The following is a 14,850-nucleotide window of genomic DNA, read 5'->3' on the forward strand; positions in this document are numbered from 1 at the left end:
TACGAGCCGTTCTACTCGTCCTTTGTGGCCCTGTCTACTCACTACATCACAACAGTGTGCAACCAGAGTAAGTGTCCCCCCCCATGCTGGGTGTCACGGGCCTCACCGCCCCCCTGATGACAGAGAGGGGCAGAGGAATGATGAAGGGGGGGAGGGGGTCATTGTATGCATTGCCCAGCTTTGGATGGCCAGTAATCTTGTTTTCTGCTTTCAGTTCCTAGAAACCAACTGCAGTCTGTGGCTGCTGCCTGCAAAGTCCTCCTCGAATTCTCCCTGCTGCGCCTGGAGACCCCAGATGAGGCGTGTGCCGTGTCACAGGTCAGTTTCCTCTTTATTACTATAAGGGAGTCCTCTCACCCTCTTTACACCCAGGAAGCAGGGCACTGAGGGAGCCCCTTCATGCCCAAATGTTTAGGCACTTCGCCTCCCCCCTCCTGGAAATAGGACTGTAAGGGAGTCCTCTCACCCCTTTACACCCAGGAAGCAGGGCACTGAGGGAGCCCCTTCATGCCCAAATGTTTAGGCACTTCGCCTCCCCCCTCCTGGAAATAGGACTGTAAGGGAGTCCTCTCACCCCCTTTACACCCAGGAAGCTGGGCACTGAGGGAGCCCCGTCACTCCCACATATTGAGACACTTCATCACCCTAGAAATGGGGCACTGAGGGAGTCCTCCCACCCCTACACCCACCTTGGAAATACGGCTGTGGGGGAGTCCTCTCACCCTTTTATACTCAGGAAGCAGGGCACTGAGGGAACCCCTTAAACCCCAAATATTGAGACCCGGAGGAGCCCCTCCCATTCCTTCACCCCCCAGAAAATGGGGCACTGAGGGAGTCCTCTCATCCCTTAACACCCAGGAAGCAGGGCACTGAGGGAGCCCCTTCAAGCCCAAATGTTTAGGCACTTCACACCCCCTCCTGGAAATGGGGCTGTAAGGGAGTCCTTTCACCCCTTTATACCCAGGAAGCAGGGCACTGAGGGAGCCCCGTCACCCCCAAGCATTGAGGCACAGAGGAACCCCTCCCATTCCTTCAATCCCCTGGTAATGGGGTACTAAAGAAGCTCTCCCACCCCAGGAAATGGGGCACATTTTGTAAGGACAATAAAGCTTCCTTTTGGTGATATTATCTAGAAAAATGATTAAGTTTTATGCAATTCATAGACAAAAATACCCAACAAAACTAAACGGCGCACTTTTTTAAACTTTGATCAATATTGGTTACAATCAGTGTAGGTGGTTCAGCCAGATTCCAGCTTTGATTTGTTTGTGTCCGTTCCGTCTTTCTAGAAGCACCTGATCCTTCTGATTAAAGGTCTGTGCACCGGAACAAGCCGACTGGACCGGACCGAGATCATTACCTTCACCGCGATGATGAAATCCTCCAAACTGCCCCAGAGTAAGTATGTTTTCCCCGGCAGTGGAGGATCAGAAGGAGAGCACAGTCCTCCTAAGTCCTGAGCTGCGGCAGAAGGAGGTGAAAATGAACTTCCTCAATCAGCTGACATCGGTGTTTAACCCCCGAGGCGCCACGTCGTCTGCCGCCCCATCGCACACACAGGTTAGCCTTGTACTATTGTCTAGTTAGAGAATGTCAGAGGTTGGGTTCAGTCGGCCGGACTTGTTCTGTAACGTTGGAGACTTTCCTCGTGGGGGTTTAAAGTTGCTGCTTAGAATGAATCTCCACACGAGTAATATTTTAGTTTTGCGCTGTGAATTGCAGAAAGATTTAGAATGATGAAGGGGTCCCCGTTATCAGGCTCGGAATGAAGGGGCCCTTGTTATCAGGCTCGGAATGAAGGGGTCCCCGTTATCAGGCTCGGAATGAAGGGGACCCCTTGAGGCCCGGAAAGCGCTTGTATTGAATGGCAATGTGTCATTAAATGGACTTTTGCTAATTACTCTTACGGTGTGCTGGTGACATCATTTTTTCTTCTGTGTCATTCACGGCGCCGTCCGTGATCCCTACGAGCACCCGCCCTTTGGCACGGCTTTCTCTGATGTTTCGGTAAGGAGTGCAGCAAGGCTTCTGGTCTTTAGTATTGCGGAAAGATTTAGTGACATGCTCGGGGCTCCAGTGGAGAGAAATCCCCTCTGGAGTCATCAGTTGTGCCCCTTATGAAGCCCAATGTTGTCTTCACGGACACAAGCTGTGTGATGATTCGGCTTACTGTAACCGAAAATACCTTTTGTGTGGAGTCGCCTTTAGGGTGTGTCTAAACGCAGGAATGTCATATAATTCACCTGCGGGTATAGCAGGGGCAGGCAAACCCGGCACTCCAGCTGTTGTGGAAAATAAGTCCCATGAGGCATTGCAGGATTAGGGCAGCCACAGGCATGACCCCCAGAAGCATGATGATGGTTGTAGTTGTGCCACTTGAAGTGGTACATTTAGGAGACCAAAAAGTAGAAAATAAGTTCATAATTAGGGTCAGGGATGCATTGAGCTGGGCATTGTCAGGAGTACTTCATGAGTACTTGTGAAAATGCCCCGATAGCCGCATAGCCCTCCTGAGATCCTCTGCTGGAGACTTCAGGATGCCAGGACAGAGTGTGTAGCTTCATAGTATTCTGCATTGCTGTATAATGTATTGCTTGGATTTGTAGTCCTCTATCCCTGGTTGTATTCTGCATTGCTGTACAATGTATTGCTGAAATTTGTAGTCCTCTGTACTGGGTGGTTTTCTGCATTGCTGTACAATGTATTGTTGGGATTTGTAGTCCTCTGTAGTGGGTGGTATTCTGCATTGCTGTACAATGTATTGTTGGGATTTGTAGTCCTCTATCCCTGGTTGTATTCTGCATTGATGTATAATGTATTGCTGGGATTTGTAGCCCTCTATCCCTGGTGGTATTCTGCATTGATGTACAATGTATTGCTGAGATTTGTAGTCCCTCTACATCTTTGAGTCAGTAACAGAACTACCAGGGGTCCAGCGCTTGCGTCTGCGACGTGGCCCTGGCCCTCCACCACTGTCCTGAAATCATTAGTCTGTATTGTTTTAGAAAAACTGTCACATGACACAAAAAAAGAAAAGATATTGGTATCGGTAAGTACTTGAAGAGTATCGGTACTTGCACTCGGTGGTATCGGTGCATCCCCATTTAGGGTTTACATACTGCTTGGTTCCATACTGCTATATGAACATGGTCCATGTCTTTAGGTAGAGTCTGAGGGAGACGACATAACCTCTGATCAAGCGTCCGCTGCTAAAACAAAGAGTATCTTCATAGCCCAGAACGTGGCCAATCTCCAGGAACTGGGTAAGATTTATTTATATAGCACTTCAGGTTACACAGAACGTCACATACTGGATGTTTACATCAGTTCCAGGTCTAGGGTCTCTTATCACATACGAGGACAGGAGGCAACCTGCCAGCATGGAAAGACTTTGACTTGTGTAATATAAATACAGAATATCTCCATGAGAACTTGTCGGTGGAAGAACCAAACTCTATTCTGCCTTGGACCGCAGCCAAATATAGGACACCGCTTACAGTGTTCAGTATAAATGTCATATACAGGCAGTCCCCGAGTTACATACATCAGACTTAGGCCCCATTCACACTGAGCGATTCGCGAATCTCACGTTTGTTGCGCGATTTGCATTTTGCGCAATGTCGCACGGTTTCTCGCGCGATATCGCGCAAATGCTTGCATTGAGCAAACTAGAATCGTGGCAAAATCCGCTCCAAAAAGTGTCCTGCTGTCGCGACGCACGACAGCGACGGACAGAGCCCCATTGCCATGCATTGGAGAGCGATATCGCGCGGTAAATACCCGCGATATTGCGCGATAAATCGCTCAGTGTGAATGGGGCCTTACATACGGAGGCTATAACTGTACAGCGGGGATAGTTGTGTTGCTACCACGCTCATGCCAACGAGGAGCGCCCACCTTTTTGGGTCTGGTTCATAGTACTGTACGTACATTACAGGAAGTTGTCTCTTAGACGTGCTGACGAGGGGTGCCCGCCTCTTCCGGGTCACTGTGAGGTTCTTGCTGCTGTCTGTATCCTCAGGAAGATTTAATCTCACTTCCTGTCCTTGAGACAACAGGAAGTGACAGGAAATCTAACCCTAGGAAGGGGAATTCACTCCTGTAAGAGTTATCACGGGGAAAAAGATGTCTCCACTGAAGCTTTATCACCAATCCTTGTTTCCATGACAACCCAAAATTTTCAAAATCCAATTGCCACAGGGACAGAAAGTGAAGTGAAATCTTCTGAACAGGGGCGCACGCAGCAAAACAAACGTTACAGGGGGGTTAACCCTTCCATATGCTATCCAAAAAAACAAACATTTGGGGGCTAAAAAAATGTAACTGTTCCAACTTACATACAAATTCAATTTAAAGTGACATTAAACCCTCAGATTTTTTAACATGAAACAATACTGTAATGTGCGCCTCACTGTAATCCATGGTTGTTTCCCTTCTCTTTGCTGATCTTCCTTTTAAATCTGTATCTGTTCTCATGCTTGGGGAGAACTTCTGTTTGGCAGCAGACTGCCTTGTCTCAGGAATGGTTACATGGTGTCTGTGTGTAGGTTTGCAACCTGAGCCAGCACTACAGGAAGAGGCCCTGAGCTGAAAAGGGAAGTTATCCCCCAGCATAAGAAGACATGAGGATTTAAAAGGAAGAGCAGCAAAGAGAAGGGAAACTACCATGGATTACAGTAAGGCGCACATTACGGTATTGGTTTATGTAAAAAAATCTGAGGGTTCAATGTCACTTTAAGAACAAACCTGCAGTCCCTATCTTGTTCATAACCCGGGGACTGCCTGTAATACAATATTTCAGGCACAGATCTGAGTACTACTTCTAGTTAGAGGAAATGTTGGACGGTTTATTTGTAGCGTTTCCCGTCCGGTATAAATCCTCGGCGTACTCTTGTAGAATTGAGGACGGTCGTAGTTTTAAGCTCATCGTTATGTTATAAGTAACTCATTGTGGTTCATTGTCTGTTTCAGGCGGGTCAGAGAAGTTGTTGAGAGTCTGTTTGAACCTCCCGTATTTCCTGCGCTACATTAACCGCTTCCAGGACGCAGTTTCCGCCAATTCTTTCTTCATCATGCCAGCGACGGTGGGAGACGCCACAGCCGTCCGCAATGGGTGAGAGCGCAGGCCCTGCGAATCCGAGGGGTCACGCGGCTGGTCTCTGTGTGCACGTCAAAGGATAGATTATGGTCAATATCACGATGGACACAGACCAGTCTGCAGATGTTATCCTATTTTATCTTGCCCTTTGGATGGATGCACTGATACCGGTTTTTCGGTACGAGTACCGATTTTTTATTTTCCCGGTATTCGCCGATACCGATGCTGGAAGTCCCATTAAGAAAGTCGGGCAGCGTCTAATGACTCGCCACCTGGCTTCCCGATTAGCAGGGAAGCCATCTCCATGCTTCCTTGACGAGGAAGCATGGAGCCAGCTTTCTGGTCAAACTGGAAGTCAGGGGGGAAGCTAATGACTTGCGTCCTTACTTGGTCAATCAGGCTTCTTGGTCAATCAGGAAGCCAGGCGGCAAGTCATTACACAGCGCCCGGCTTCCTGATTGGCCAGGAAGCCAGCTCCATGCTCCCTCATCACCAGGTGACGAGGGAGCATGAAGCCGGCCTTCTGGCTAATCGGGAAGCTGGGGGGCTGGTAATGACTCAGTCTGGCTTCCTTATTTTCCACCTTCCCGACCAGTCAGGATACCGGGCAGCTTCCTGATTGGCTGGGAAGCCGGCTCCACGATCCTTCGTCGCCAAGTGACGAGGGAGCATGGAGCCGGGAATCAGGATGCCGGGCTGTGTGTAATGACTCTCTGCCCAGCTTCCTGATTCTGGAAGTTCGGGTATCGGGCTAGTCATCGGAGCATTTGGGCGCCCAATACTCGGTATTGGCACCAATACCGTTACTAGTATCAGCGCATACCTAATGCTAAGTAAAAAAAAAAAATTCCTTTCTAACCTATAGGGAGCTGGGGAAGGTGCAGAGCAAAGCTTCCATTTCAGGAAGTGTCAGTATTTGTATAATGCGCCCCGGATTTAAAGGGCTCTGGAATGCTCTGCAGGATTGTAAAACATCATTTACTTTGATTTAATGTTTATTTACAATCTAACTGTTGCCTGTGTCTTCGAATGCTTTACTACTATATATATATAAGCACTCAGGGGCAGGGCCCTCCTTACCATCTTGTCTTGAATTGTATTGTGATTGTAATGTCTTCCTTATATTGTAAAGCGCTGCACAAACTATTGGCGCTATATAAATCCTGTATAATATATGGTTGGTCCTGGCTTCTGTGCTTTTGTCTGTAGCTTTCACTCACTGGTGATTGATGTGACGATGGCGCTGGATACCTTGTCCCTTCCTGTTATGGAACCGCTGACTCCACCTCGGCTCAAGGACGTCACCCTTCTGGCCCTAAGCTGCTTGTATGCAGGTAAATGGAGACTGAGTGTTGGCAGGTCTTTTAAGCATAATGATAGACCTGAATTGTGGGAGAGATGCAACAAAACTTCAAACCAGCCAGCACAGAACACCTAAATATAAACTTGTTTCCAAAATTTCAAGTTTATCATTTAATTATGGTCTTTTTTTTTTTCTCGTTCTGTATAAAGCTGCCCTGCCACATCAGGTCACCCCATACAGAGTAATTGTCAGGGTACCAGGGGTCTTGACACTCCTCAGGGTTGCCATGTGCGGCGTAGGGCCCTGGTTCCCCTTCCTGGCAGGATCCCTGGCGCCAGGGTTGCGGGTGCGCATACGCGGCACGTGCTCGCGGGTGGTGGACAGGCTGCGCGCGCATGCACAGGGGCGCAGGTGTGTCACTGGTGTCAGGTGTGATCTTGGCTGGGGGAGGATCCCAGCACACACCCTCTGCCTTTCTCTTGCTATTGGCTCCTGGATGGAGAAGCTTCCTGGTTGCCTCAGCAGCCAGGGGGTGGTCTTGGTTCCCCACTGGGTATGAAAGCCCAGTCGGAGCCCTGGCTCATTGCTGAGTTATTCTACCCCTATGGTGTTATCTCCCAGCTCCCTGTGCCTTGACCCGTCTCGCTTCCTTACCCTTTGCTTGGACTCCCTATTACCGACCCTTTGGCCTGCCCTTCCGTTTCTTAACCTAGCTGCCTGCCTCGACCCGTATTGGACCTGACTACTCTTCTTGGATTTCCCCTGTGTACCTTGACCTCGGACTTTGGCTCCGCTCACGGCCCAGCCGTACTCCCCTGACAGTAACAGATCAGTTGACATCGATCTTACCATGAGTGTAGTCCCATCCTCCTAAATGGTGCAGCAACATGCAAGAAGTGTAGAGTGTCTGGAGGTGACCTCCATTGTTTGTCTGTACAAATGACTTCTGATATGTACCTGTTGATGATTTGCTTTAGTCTCCCTTTCTAACCATCGCTTCCTGTTGTGCGTAGGTGTGAGCGTAGCCACGTGCATGGCGATCCTCCATGTTGGCAGCACGCAGCAGGTTCGGACCGGATCCACAAGCTGCAAAGAGGATGACTACGAAAACGACGCCGCCACCATCGTGCAGAAATGTGTAAGTGGGCGGGGCCTGTTCCTGTCACGTGACTTCACTTTGTATTGGGGGTAGCAGTGTTGATTGTAATGTCTTTCCTGCAGTTGGAGATCTATGAGATGATAGGCCAAGCAATCAATAGCTCCAGGAGAGCCGGAGGAGAGGTGAGCGGAGCTTCTGCACTTTAGTGCAAACTGTTACCCTAATTGCAGCTTTAATATAATTGGGAGTCAGTGTCAGAAGTGTGTTGTATGTGCTCATCCTTCAGGTACTCAGTGCAAGCTATACATGTATGACTTGGAGACCTGAGGAGTCTGTAAATCTTCATTTTGATTGTGCAGAATGTTTTATCTGATGTTTTATTGTGTTTCTTTGGTTCATTACATAACCCGGGTCTTCTATTGCAGCATTATCAGAACTTCCAGCTCCTGGGGGCCTGGTGTCTGGTGAACAGCCTCTACCTAATCCTGAACCTCAGTCCCACAGCCCTGGCAGACAAAGGGAAGGAGAAAGACCCCCTGGCAGCACTTAGAGTCCGAGACATTACTCGATCCAAAGAGGGGGTCGGCTCCCCAAAACTGGCCCCAGGCAAAGGGTAGGTGGTAAAGCCCACATATTATAACTTCATGTACTGCTCTATGATGGCAAAGGGGTTTGCTAGATACAACCTGGTGTATGCAGGTTTATTTGTAGTCTCCTCCCCCCCGTCCGTCCGTCCCCCCCCAGTATGTAAATACTGTCCTATAAAGACCCCTTGTAATATTATGAGATGAAGCCGCCATTCAAATTTTTAATCTTCCAAGAAAACGTAACTCAAATATTTTTCTTTGTTACGTCATTTTAAAGTGTTGCATTTAAGTTTATTTTTATTTATTTTTTCTTATTATCCCCCCTCCCCCATACAGACAGTGCCATTTTATATCTTCAGCTTGCTGGTATAGTTATCACATGCAGCACTGCTACTGGACCTTAAAGGAGAACTATGGGGGTTAGGGCTTTTCCCCATAGTTCTCCTAAGGGTCACGGGAGGACACAAACTAGCGTCACCCTAAGCTCAGTATATAGGGAGCTACAGCTCGCGGTATACAGAGACACTGAAGCGGATCCCGACAATTGTGCCGGGATCCGCCCAGCTGCGTGACTGACAGCTGGCTCTGTCTATCTAGAGGCAGAGCCAGCTGTACGCGCCCCCTCCCCCGTCCGTTCCGCCAGTCAGCGCGTGAGGATCGGAGGGGGGAATCCAGCCCCTCCCCTGTCACGGAATCCCGCCCTCCTCCCGTTTCGCCAGTCAGCGCTGGAGAATCGGAAAGGGGAGGGGGGGGAATCCCTGCAGGGAGCCGTGAGTTGACAGTCACAGCTCTCTGCAGGGATAGATCGAGAAGTAAGCAAACGCCGGTATGTGTTCGCTCACTTCCCGATCTACTGAGCCGACCTGTGACAGTCTCGTTGTCACAGGTCGGCTAGAAGTTTTTTTTTTTTTTTTTCCAATAAAGTTATTGTTTTCACAGGGCGGCTAGAACTTTTTTTTTTTTTTTTTCCAATAAAGTTTTATTTAAAGTGTTTTACAGAAGATAATTACAACAATGATCAACAGGGTTACATAGGTTGATCCATAGAGGGAATTGGGGGTACATAAACAACATATATGACATTCACAACAATTATCTATGACACTTGTCGTTTTAAGTCCAATTTTTCATCTCATGAGGTCTGCAGTACAAAGCCTTACAGACAACAAACAGGTTTTCAAATGAGGAGGGTCGCGTGGAGAGCGACAGTGTCCTCGGGGAGCGTGTATATAGTTTGTGGGGGGACATTTCCCACCTTCCCGGTGCAGGCAAGGTCGTACATCGGGTCTAGGCAGCGGGGGAGAGGGGGGGTATTGTGTATTTGGAAGACGTTCACACTGAAGCATTGTAGGACCCCTTTGTAGTTGACGTTTTATTTGCAAAATAGTGATTTCTTACACAAGACGGGTTTTTATAGATGTAAAAAATGTCCTGTATTGTGCTGACCAGCTGAAGTCTTTTCATTTATTTCACAGACACCAGGGATTTGGAGTTTTGTCTGTCGTACTGGCGAACCACGCCATCAAATTGCTCACCTCCCTCTTTCAAGACCTGCAAGTGGAGACTTTACACAAGGTATTTGGGCGATGTCCGTCTACCATTTCTGTCTCCCTTCTACAGTTCTGTTTTCTTTTAATATCTGCACAGCCTGACCTCTCAATCTACCCTGGATGATTGCATCTTTATTTTGTTTTCCTCTTTACGCCCCCATTGGGTATACCTCTGACCTGTGCCGGTGTTCTTTCACTCTCTGCATTAGCATTTGGAGGAGATTTCCCTCACATCCTGTCCTTATGACGGGGAATGAGGAAGTGAAGGAGCATCTCCTCTACCGAGACATCATAAAAGCCTACCAGAGGTTCCTGCTATCTAAAAGATAAGAACAAAAAAAAAAAAACTGTCGGCAGTTGAACTTTAACTCTGCACTTCGCAAGGTTTTATTCCTGCGCCATTGTTCATCCTTTCTGTCCCTTTTTTCTTGCAGCAAGCCTCAGATACTGAGGGACCCCTTGCAGAACTCGGCATTACAGCACAAAGCACACCGATCCAGAGAATACAGCGACTCATAGACTCCATTCCACTGACCAATCTTCTCTTCACAGTCCTGTCCACATCTTATCGGAAGGTGAGACGCAGCTTCCATGTGTATATGTAATGTATAAATCTTATGTCTGAGCAGTCCCCCGCATATGTCACTCCACTTCTTTGGTGTATCAGTTCTGTATGGGTGGGGAGAAGGTATTGCCTAGGCAGTTGATTGGCGGTTGATAGGCTGGGTGTCGCTAAGCCGATGGACTGGGCACAGACAGGGAGTGGCCAGGCAAATGGGCTGGGCAGAGACTGGGAAAAGCCAGCTGGTTGGGCTGGGCATAAACGGTGACTAGCCATATGGATGGGCTGGGTAGAGACTGAGAGGGGCCAGGAAGATGAACTGGAAGGAGACTAGAATAGGCCAGGTGGTTTGGCTGGTCAGAGGCTGGAAGCAGCCAGGTGAAATGGGCTTGGGTAGGTACTAGAGGTGGCCAGCTGAATGGGCTTGGGTAGGTACTAGTGGTGGCCAGGTGAATTGGCTTGGGTAGGTACTGGAAGCGGCCAGGTGAATGGGCTTGGGTAGGTACCAGTGGTGGCCAGGTGAATGGGCTTGGGTAGCTACTAGAAGTGGCCAGGTGAAATGGGCTTGGGTAGGTACTAGAAGTGGCCAGGTGAATGGGCTTGGGTAGGTACTAGAAGAGGCCAGGTGAATGGGCTTGGGTAGGTAATAGAGGTGGCCAGGTGAATGGGCTTGGGTAGGTACTAGAAGCAGCCAGGTGAATGGGCTTGGGTAGGTACTAGTGGTGGCCAGGTGAATGGGCTTGGGTAGGTACTAGAGGTGGCCAGGTGAATGGGCTTGGGTAGGTACTGGAAGCGGCCAGGTGAATGGGCTTGGGTAGGTACTAGAAGCGGCCAGGTGAATGGGCTTGGGTAGATCCGTGAGCAGCGATGCCAGCGCCTCCACCGACTCCAACACTTATTACGAAGATGACTTCAGCAGCACCGAGGAAGACAGCAGTCAAGGTAATACATCTATTTCCGTGCGGTGGCGGTGACTCGGCAGGGAAATTCTTGTCTCTTCGTGTGACTTGGATTATTTATAGGAGTATATCGAGGACTTGGATAAGCCCGTGATATTGTTAGCTCAGCTGAAAAGCCAAGTTTAGCCTGTCGTGGATGTTCCAGGGGGGGTTGGAAGAGACCTTTTTAGGGTTCCACACAGTTTTAAAGGGGAATCCCGGTCCACCCCACCTAACAAAAGAGAAAATGCTGATTACAATGGAGCTCCAGGCGAACTCCTTAATACACAATCAAAATACATTTACTGCTTTACTTACTAACAGATCTGTAATTCTTTACAGCCTGTCCTGTGCTTTATACACACCGCACAGCCAGACGGGGGGGAGGGGGGGGGGGCATTCATTTAATTATAAGGAAATTCATTTTTCTGGTTCAGCAATTCAGCTTCCTGTGTCTCTTCTCTTCCTCCTCATTGAACTGGGAAGCAGTAATGATAAACGGGAGTTAGTTGTGACCTGGTTGTGTGTCCCAAAAATGGCTGGTGGAGGACATGTCAGATCTCTACCTGGATCACTAACGAGATCAATATATACACTGATTTCCCTGAAGAAGCCATTGGCGAAACGCGTCAGGCTGAATCAATCAGGCTAGACAATCATTTGGACATTATATGAAGGATAGCTCCACTATCCTGACTGCATAAACCTACATGTATGGACTGAAAATGCGTTCACTGGGCATATGCAAACCCAAACAACTCATGGATAGCAATACAGTTTCCATGTATTGGATTCATTTTTAACTATTCATTTTATGTACAATAAACTTTTGATATGTGTTTTTATAGATATATTTATAGATGGATATATCTATAGATCTCTCTCTCTCTCTCTCTCGCTTACATCTCATGTTCTCTCTCTCTTCTCCGCTTCCAGTACCCCCACCTCTTCTCTTTCTGTACCTCCTCTCCTCTCTCTCTCTCCCCTCCTTACCCCCTTCTCTCTCTCGTCTCTCTCTCGTCTCTCTCTCTCGTCTCTCTCTCTCGTCTCTCTCTCTCGTCTCTCTCTCTCGTCTCTCTCTCTCTCGTCTCTCTCTCGCCTCTCGTCTCTCTGTCTCTCGTCTCTCTCTGTCTCTCTCTGTCTCTCGTCTCTCTCTGTCTCTCGTCTCTCTCTGTCTCTCGTCTCTCTCTGTCTCTCGTCTCTCTCTGTCTCTCGTCTCTCTCTGTCTCTCGTCTCTCTCTGTCTCTCGTCTCTCTCTGTCTCTCGTCTCTCTCTGTCTCTCGTCTCTCTCTGTCTCTCGTCTCTCTCTGTCTCTCGTCTCTCTCTGTCTCTCGTCTCTCTCTGTCTCTCGTCTCTCTCTGTCTCTCGTCTCTCTCTGTCTCTCGTCTCTCTCTGTCTCTCGTCTCTCTCTGTCTCTCGTCTCTCTCTGTCTCTCGTCTCTCTCTGTCTCTCGTCTCTCTCTGTCTCTCGTCTCTCTCTGTCTCTCGTCTCTCTCTGTCTCTCGTCTCTCTCTGTCTCTCGTCTCTCTCTGTCTCTCGTCTCTCTCTGTCTCTCGTCTCTCTCTGTCTCTCGTCTCTCTCTGTCTCTCGTCTCTCTCTGTCTCTCGTCTCTCTCTGTCTCTCGTCTCTCTCTGTCTCTCGTCTCTCTCTGTCTCTCGTCTCTCTCTGTCTCTCGTCTCTCTCTGTCTCTCGTCTCTCTCTGTCTCTCGTCTCTCTCTGTCTCTCGTCTCTCTCTGTCTCTCGTCTCTCTCTGTCTCTCGTCTCTCTCTGTCTCTCGTCTCTCTCTGTCTCTCGTCTCTCTCTGTCTCTCGTCTCTCTCTGTCTCTCGTCTCTCTCTGTCTCTCGTCTCTCTCTGTCTCTGTCTCTCTCTGTCTCTGTCTCTCTCTCTCGTCTCTGTCTCGTCTCTCTCTGTCTCTCGTCTCTCTCTGTCTCTCGTCTCTCTGTCTCTCTCGTCTCTCTCTCGTCTCTCTGTCTCTCTCGTCTCTCTCTGTCTCTCTCTGTCTCTCTCTGTCTCTCTCTGTCTCTCTCTGTCTCTCTCTGTCTCTCTCTGTCTCTCTCTGTCTCTCTCTGTCTCTCTCTGTCTCTCTCTGTCTCTCTCTGTCTCTCTCTGTCTCTCTCTGTCTCTCTCTGTCTCTCTCTGTCTCTCTCTGTAATATATATGTTTTTGCCTTTATACCTCTCTAGAAACCCTCCATTCCCTACTTTTGCTTGCTTCCCAAAATTGGCTGACAAGAATGACAAACCTTTGACAGGAAAGCCTGTGTGTGTGTTTCAATGGCTCATTTTAGCAGTTTGGCTTTACAATAACGATATGATGTTTTGCAGATGATGACAGCGAGCCGATCCTTGGACAGTGGTTTGAAGAGACCATCTCCCCCACCAAAGAGAAGGTTCCCCCTCCACCTCCACCCCCTCCGCCTCTTGAGAGCTCCCCCAGAGCCAAGAGCCCGAGCAAACAAAGCTCTGCAGGAAACGGCAACATCCTGGCCAGCCGCAAGGACCCGGAGCTGGTATGGACGGTCCCGATACGACGGCCTCGGCTGCCATTTTGTGTCCACGTCTGTGGTAACATTTCTAACACATCTCCTCTTCTTCTCGTCTTTCAGTTTCTCAGCCTTGCTTCCAATACCTTACATTTCATCACTTCCTGCATGCTGAGTTCCCGCAGCAATTTCATCCGAAACTACCTGAGCGTGTCGCTGACGGAACAGCACATGTCCACCCTGGCCTGCATCATAAAAGACGTGGACAAGGATGGTCTGAAAGGTGGGTGCTCTCAGGGTGGTCCTGCGCTGGAATGTTGTCTCTGCCATTTTGTTTTGGTTTTACTCAGACGTGTATATTTTGTATCCAGCTTCATCCGATGAGGATTTCGCCGTGGCCTTGTACCAGTTTAATCATTGCCTAGTGACTTCTGATCTTCAGTCCCCAACATTGCAGGTAATTTGATGGCACTCTCTTTGTGTTCTCTGCAGTCATTGATTACAAAGCTGTTAGTCAAGTTCAAACAAAAGTAAACTTGCTAGGGTGGTGTGGCTGGACTGTGATGGCGGAGAGCCACTCCAGCACCCGGCCATACGCTCTATCTGTCTCCACCACGGCCATCCGCAACAGTCAACTAGAAGCACCCACAATCGCTATTGGGAAAGCCTCTCCCTCTGGTACCCCAAAAGCTGCGTTGTCAGGCTCAGTATGACAGTACCTCACTGTAGAGGGCCACAGTATAGCAAAGCAGACCAGGTCTCAATCCAGGGCAGCCCCGGGACCAGAGGAAGGGAAGCGGGGGGAAAAAAATCACCACAGATCCCCTGGCAGCCTTTGCTGAGCACGCAAGCATCCCTGGAGGGGCAGACAGAAGCCCCCACTCCTCAGGTGAAGGGGATGAGGAAGACGGGCCACAGCAGCCATTCACATGCACATTTTTAAACCTTTTCAAGGGCCTATAGCAGGGCTAGCAAACCTCCGGGCCTCCAGCTGTGGGTGGAACTACAAATCCCATGAGGCATTGCAAGATTCTCAGACATGACTCCTCAAGAGAGATGCATCATGGGATTTGTAGTTTCACCACAGCTGGAGGGCCGGAGGTTTTGCTACCCCTGGCCTAGAGAAACCATTAACAAAGCTGAAATCTAAAGCATCCTCTCTGACCTGAAGCACCTAATATCTACAATTGAGGCTGTAGAAACCACTGAGGCCTGGGTCAGCCAGCCCAGG

At 49.0% G+C, this 14,850-nt stretch overlaps 1 protein-coding gene across 1 annotated transcript in view; it reads left to right on the plus strand.

The window, feature by feature from the left end:
• UBR4 (ubiquitin protein ligase E3 component n-recognin 4) overlaps positions 1-14,850 on the plus strand; it is a 103,213-nt gene that overhangs the window by 7,805 nt on the left and 80,558 nt on the right. Inside the window, 16 exon segments of the mRNA XM_018558168.1 lie at positions 7-67; positions 215-318; positions 1,290-1,418; positions 1,420-1,560; positions 3,164-3,263; positions 4,972-5,113; positions 6,308-6,432; positions 7,415-7,539; positions 7,623-7,682; positions 7,926-8,113; positions 9,563-9,662; positions 10,072-10,232; positions 11,053-11,141; positions 13,462-13,646; positions 13,743-13,902; positions 13,991-14,076. Of these exon segments, the coding sequence (XP_018413670.1) occupies positions 7-67; positions 215-318; positions 1,290-1,418; positions 1,420-1,560; positions 3,164-3,263; positions 4,972-5,113; positions 6,308-6,432; positions 7,415-7,539; positions 7,623-7,682; positions 7,926-8,113; positions 9,563-9,662; positions 10,072-10,232; positions 11,053-11,141; positions 13,462-13,646; positions 13,743-13,902; positions 13,991-14,076 (1,956 nt within the window).

Source organism: Nanorana parkeri, unplaced genomic scaffold, assembly GCF_000935625.1.
Source record: "Nanorana parkeri isolate BGI_ZX_2015 unplaced genomic scaffold, ASM93562v1 scaffold323, whole genome shotgun sequence".
NCBI classification, from domain to species: Eukaryota; Metazoa; Chordata; class Amphibia; order Anura; family Dicroglossidae; genus Nanorana; species Nanorana parkeri.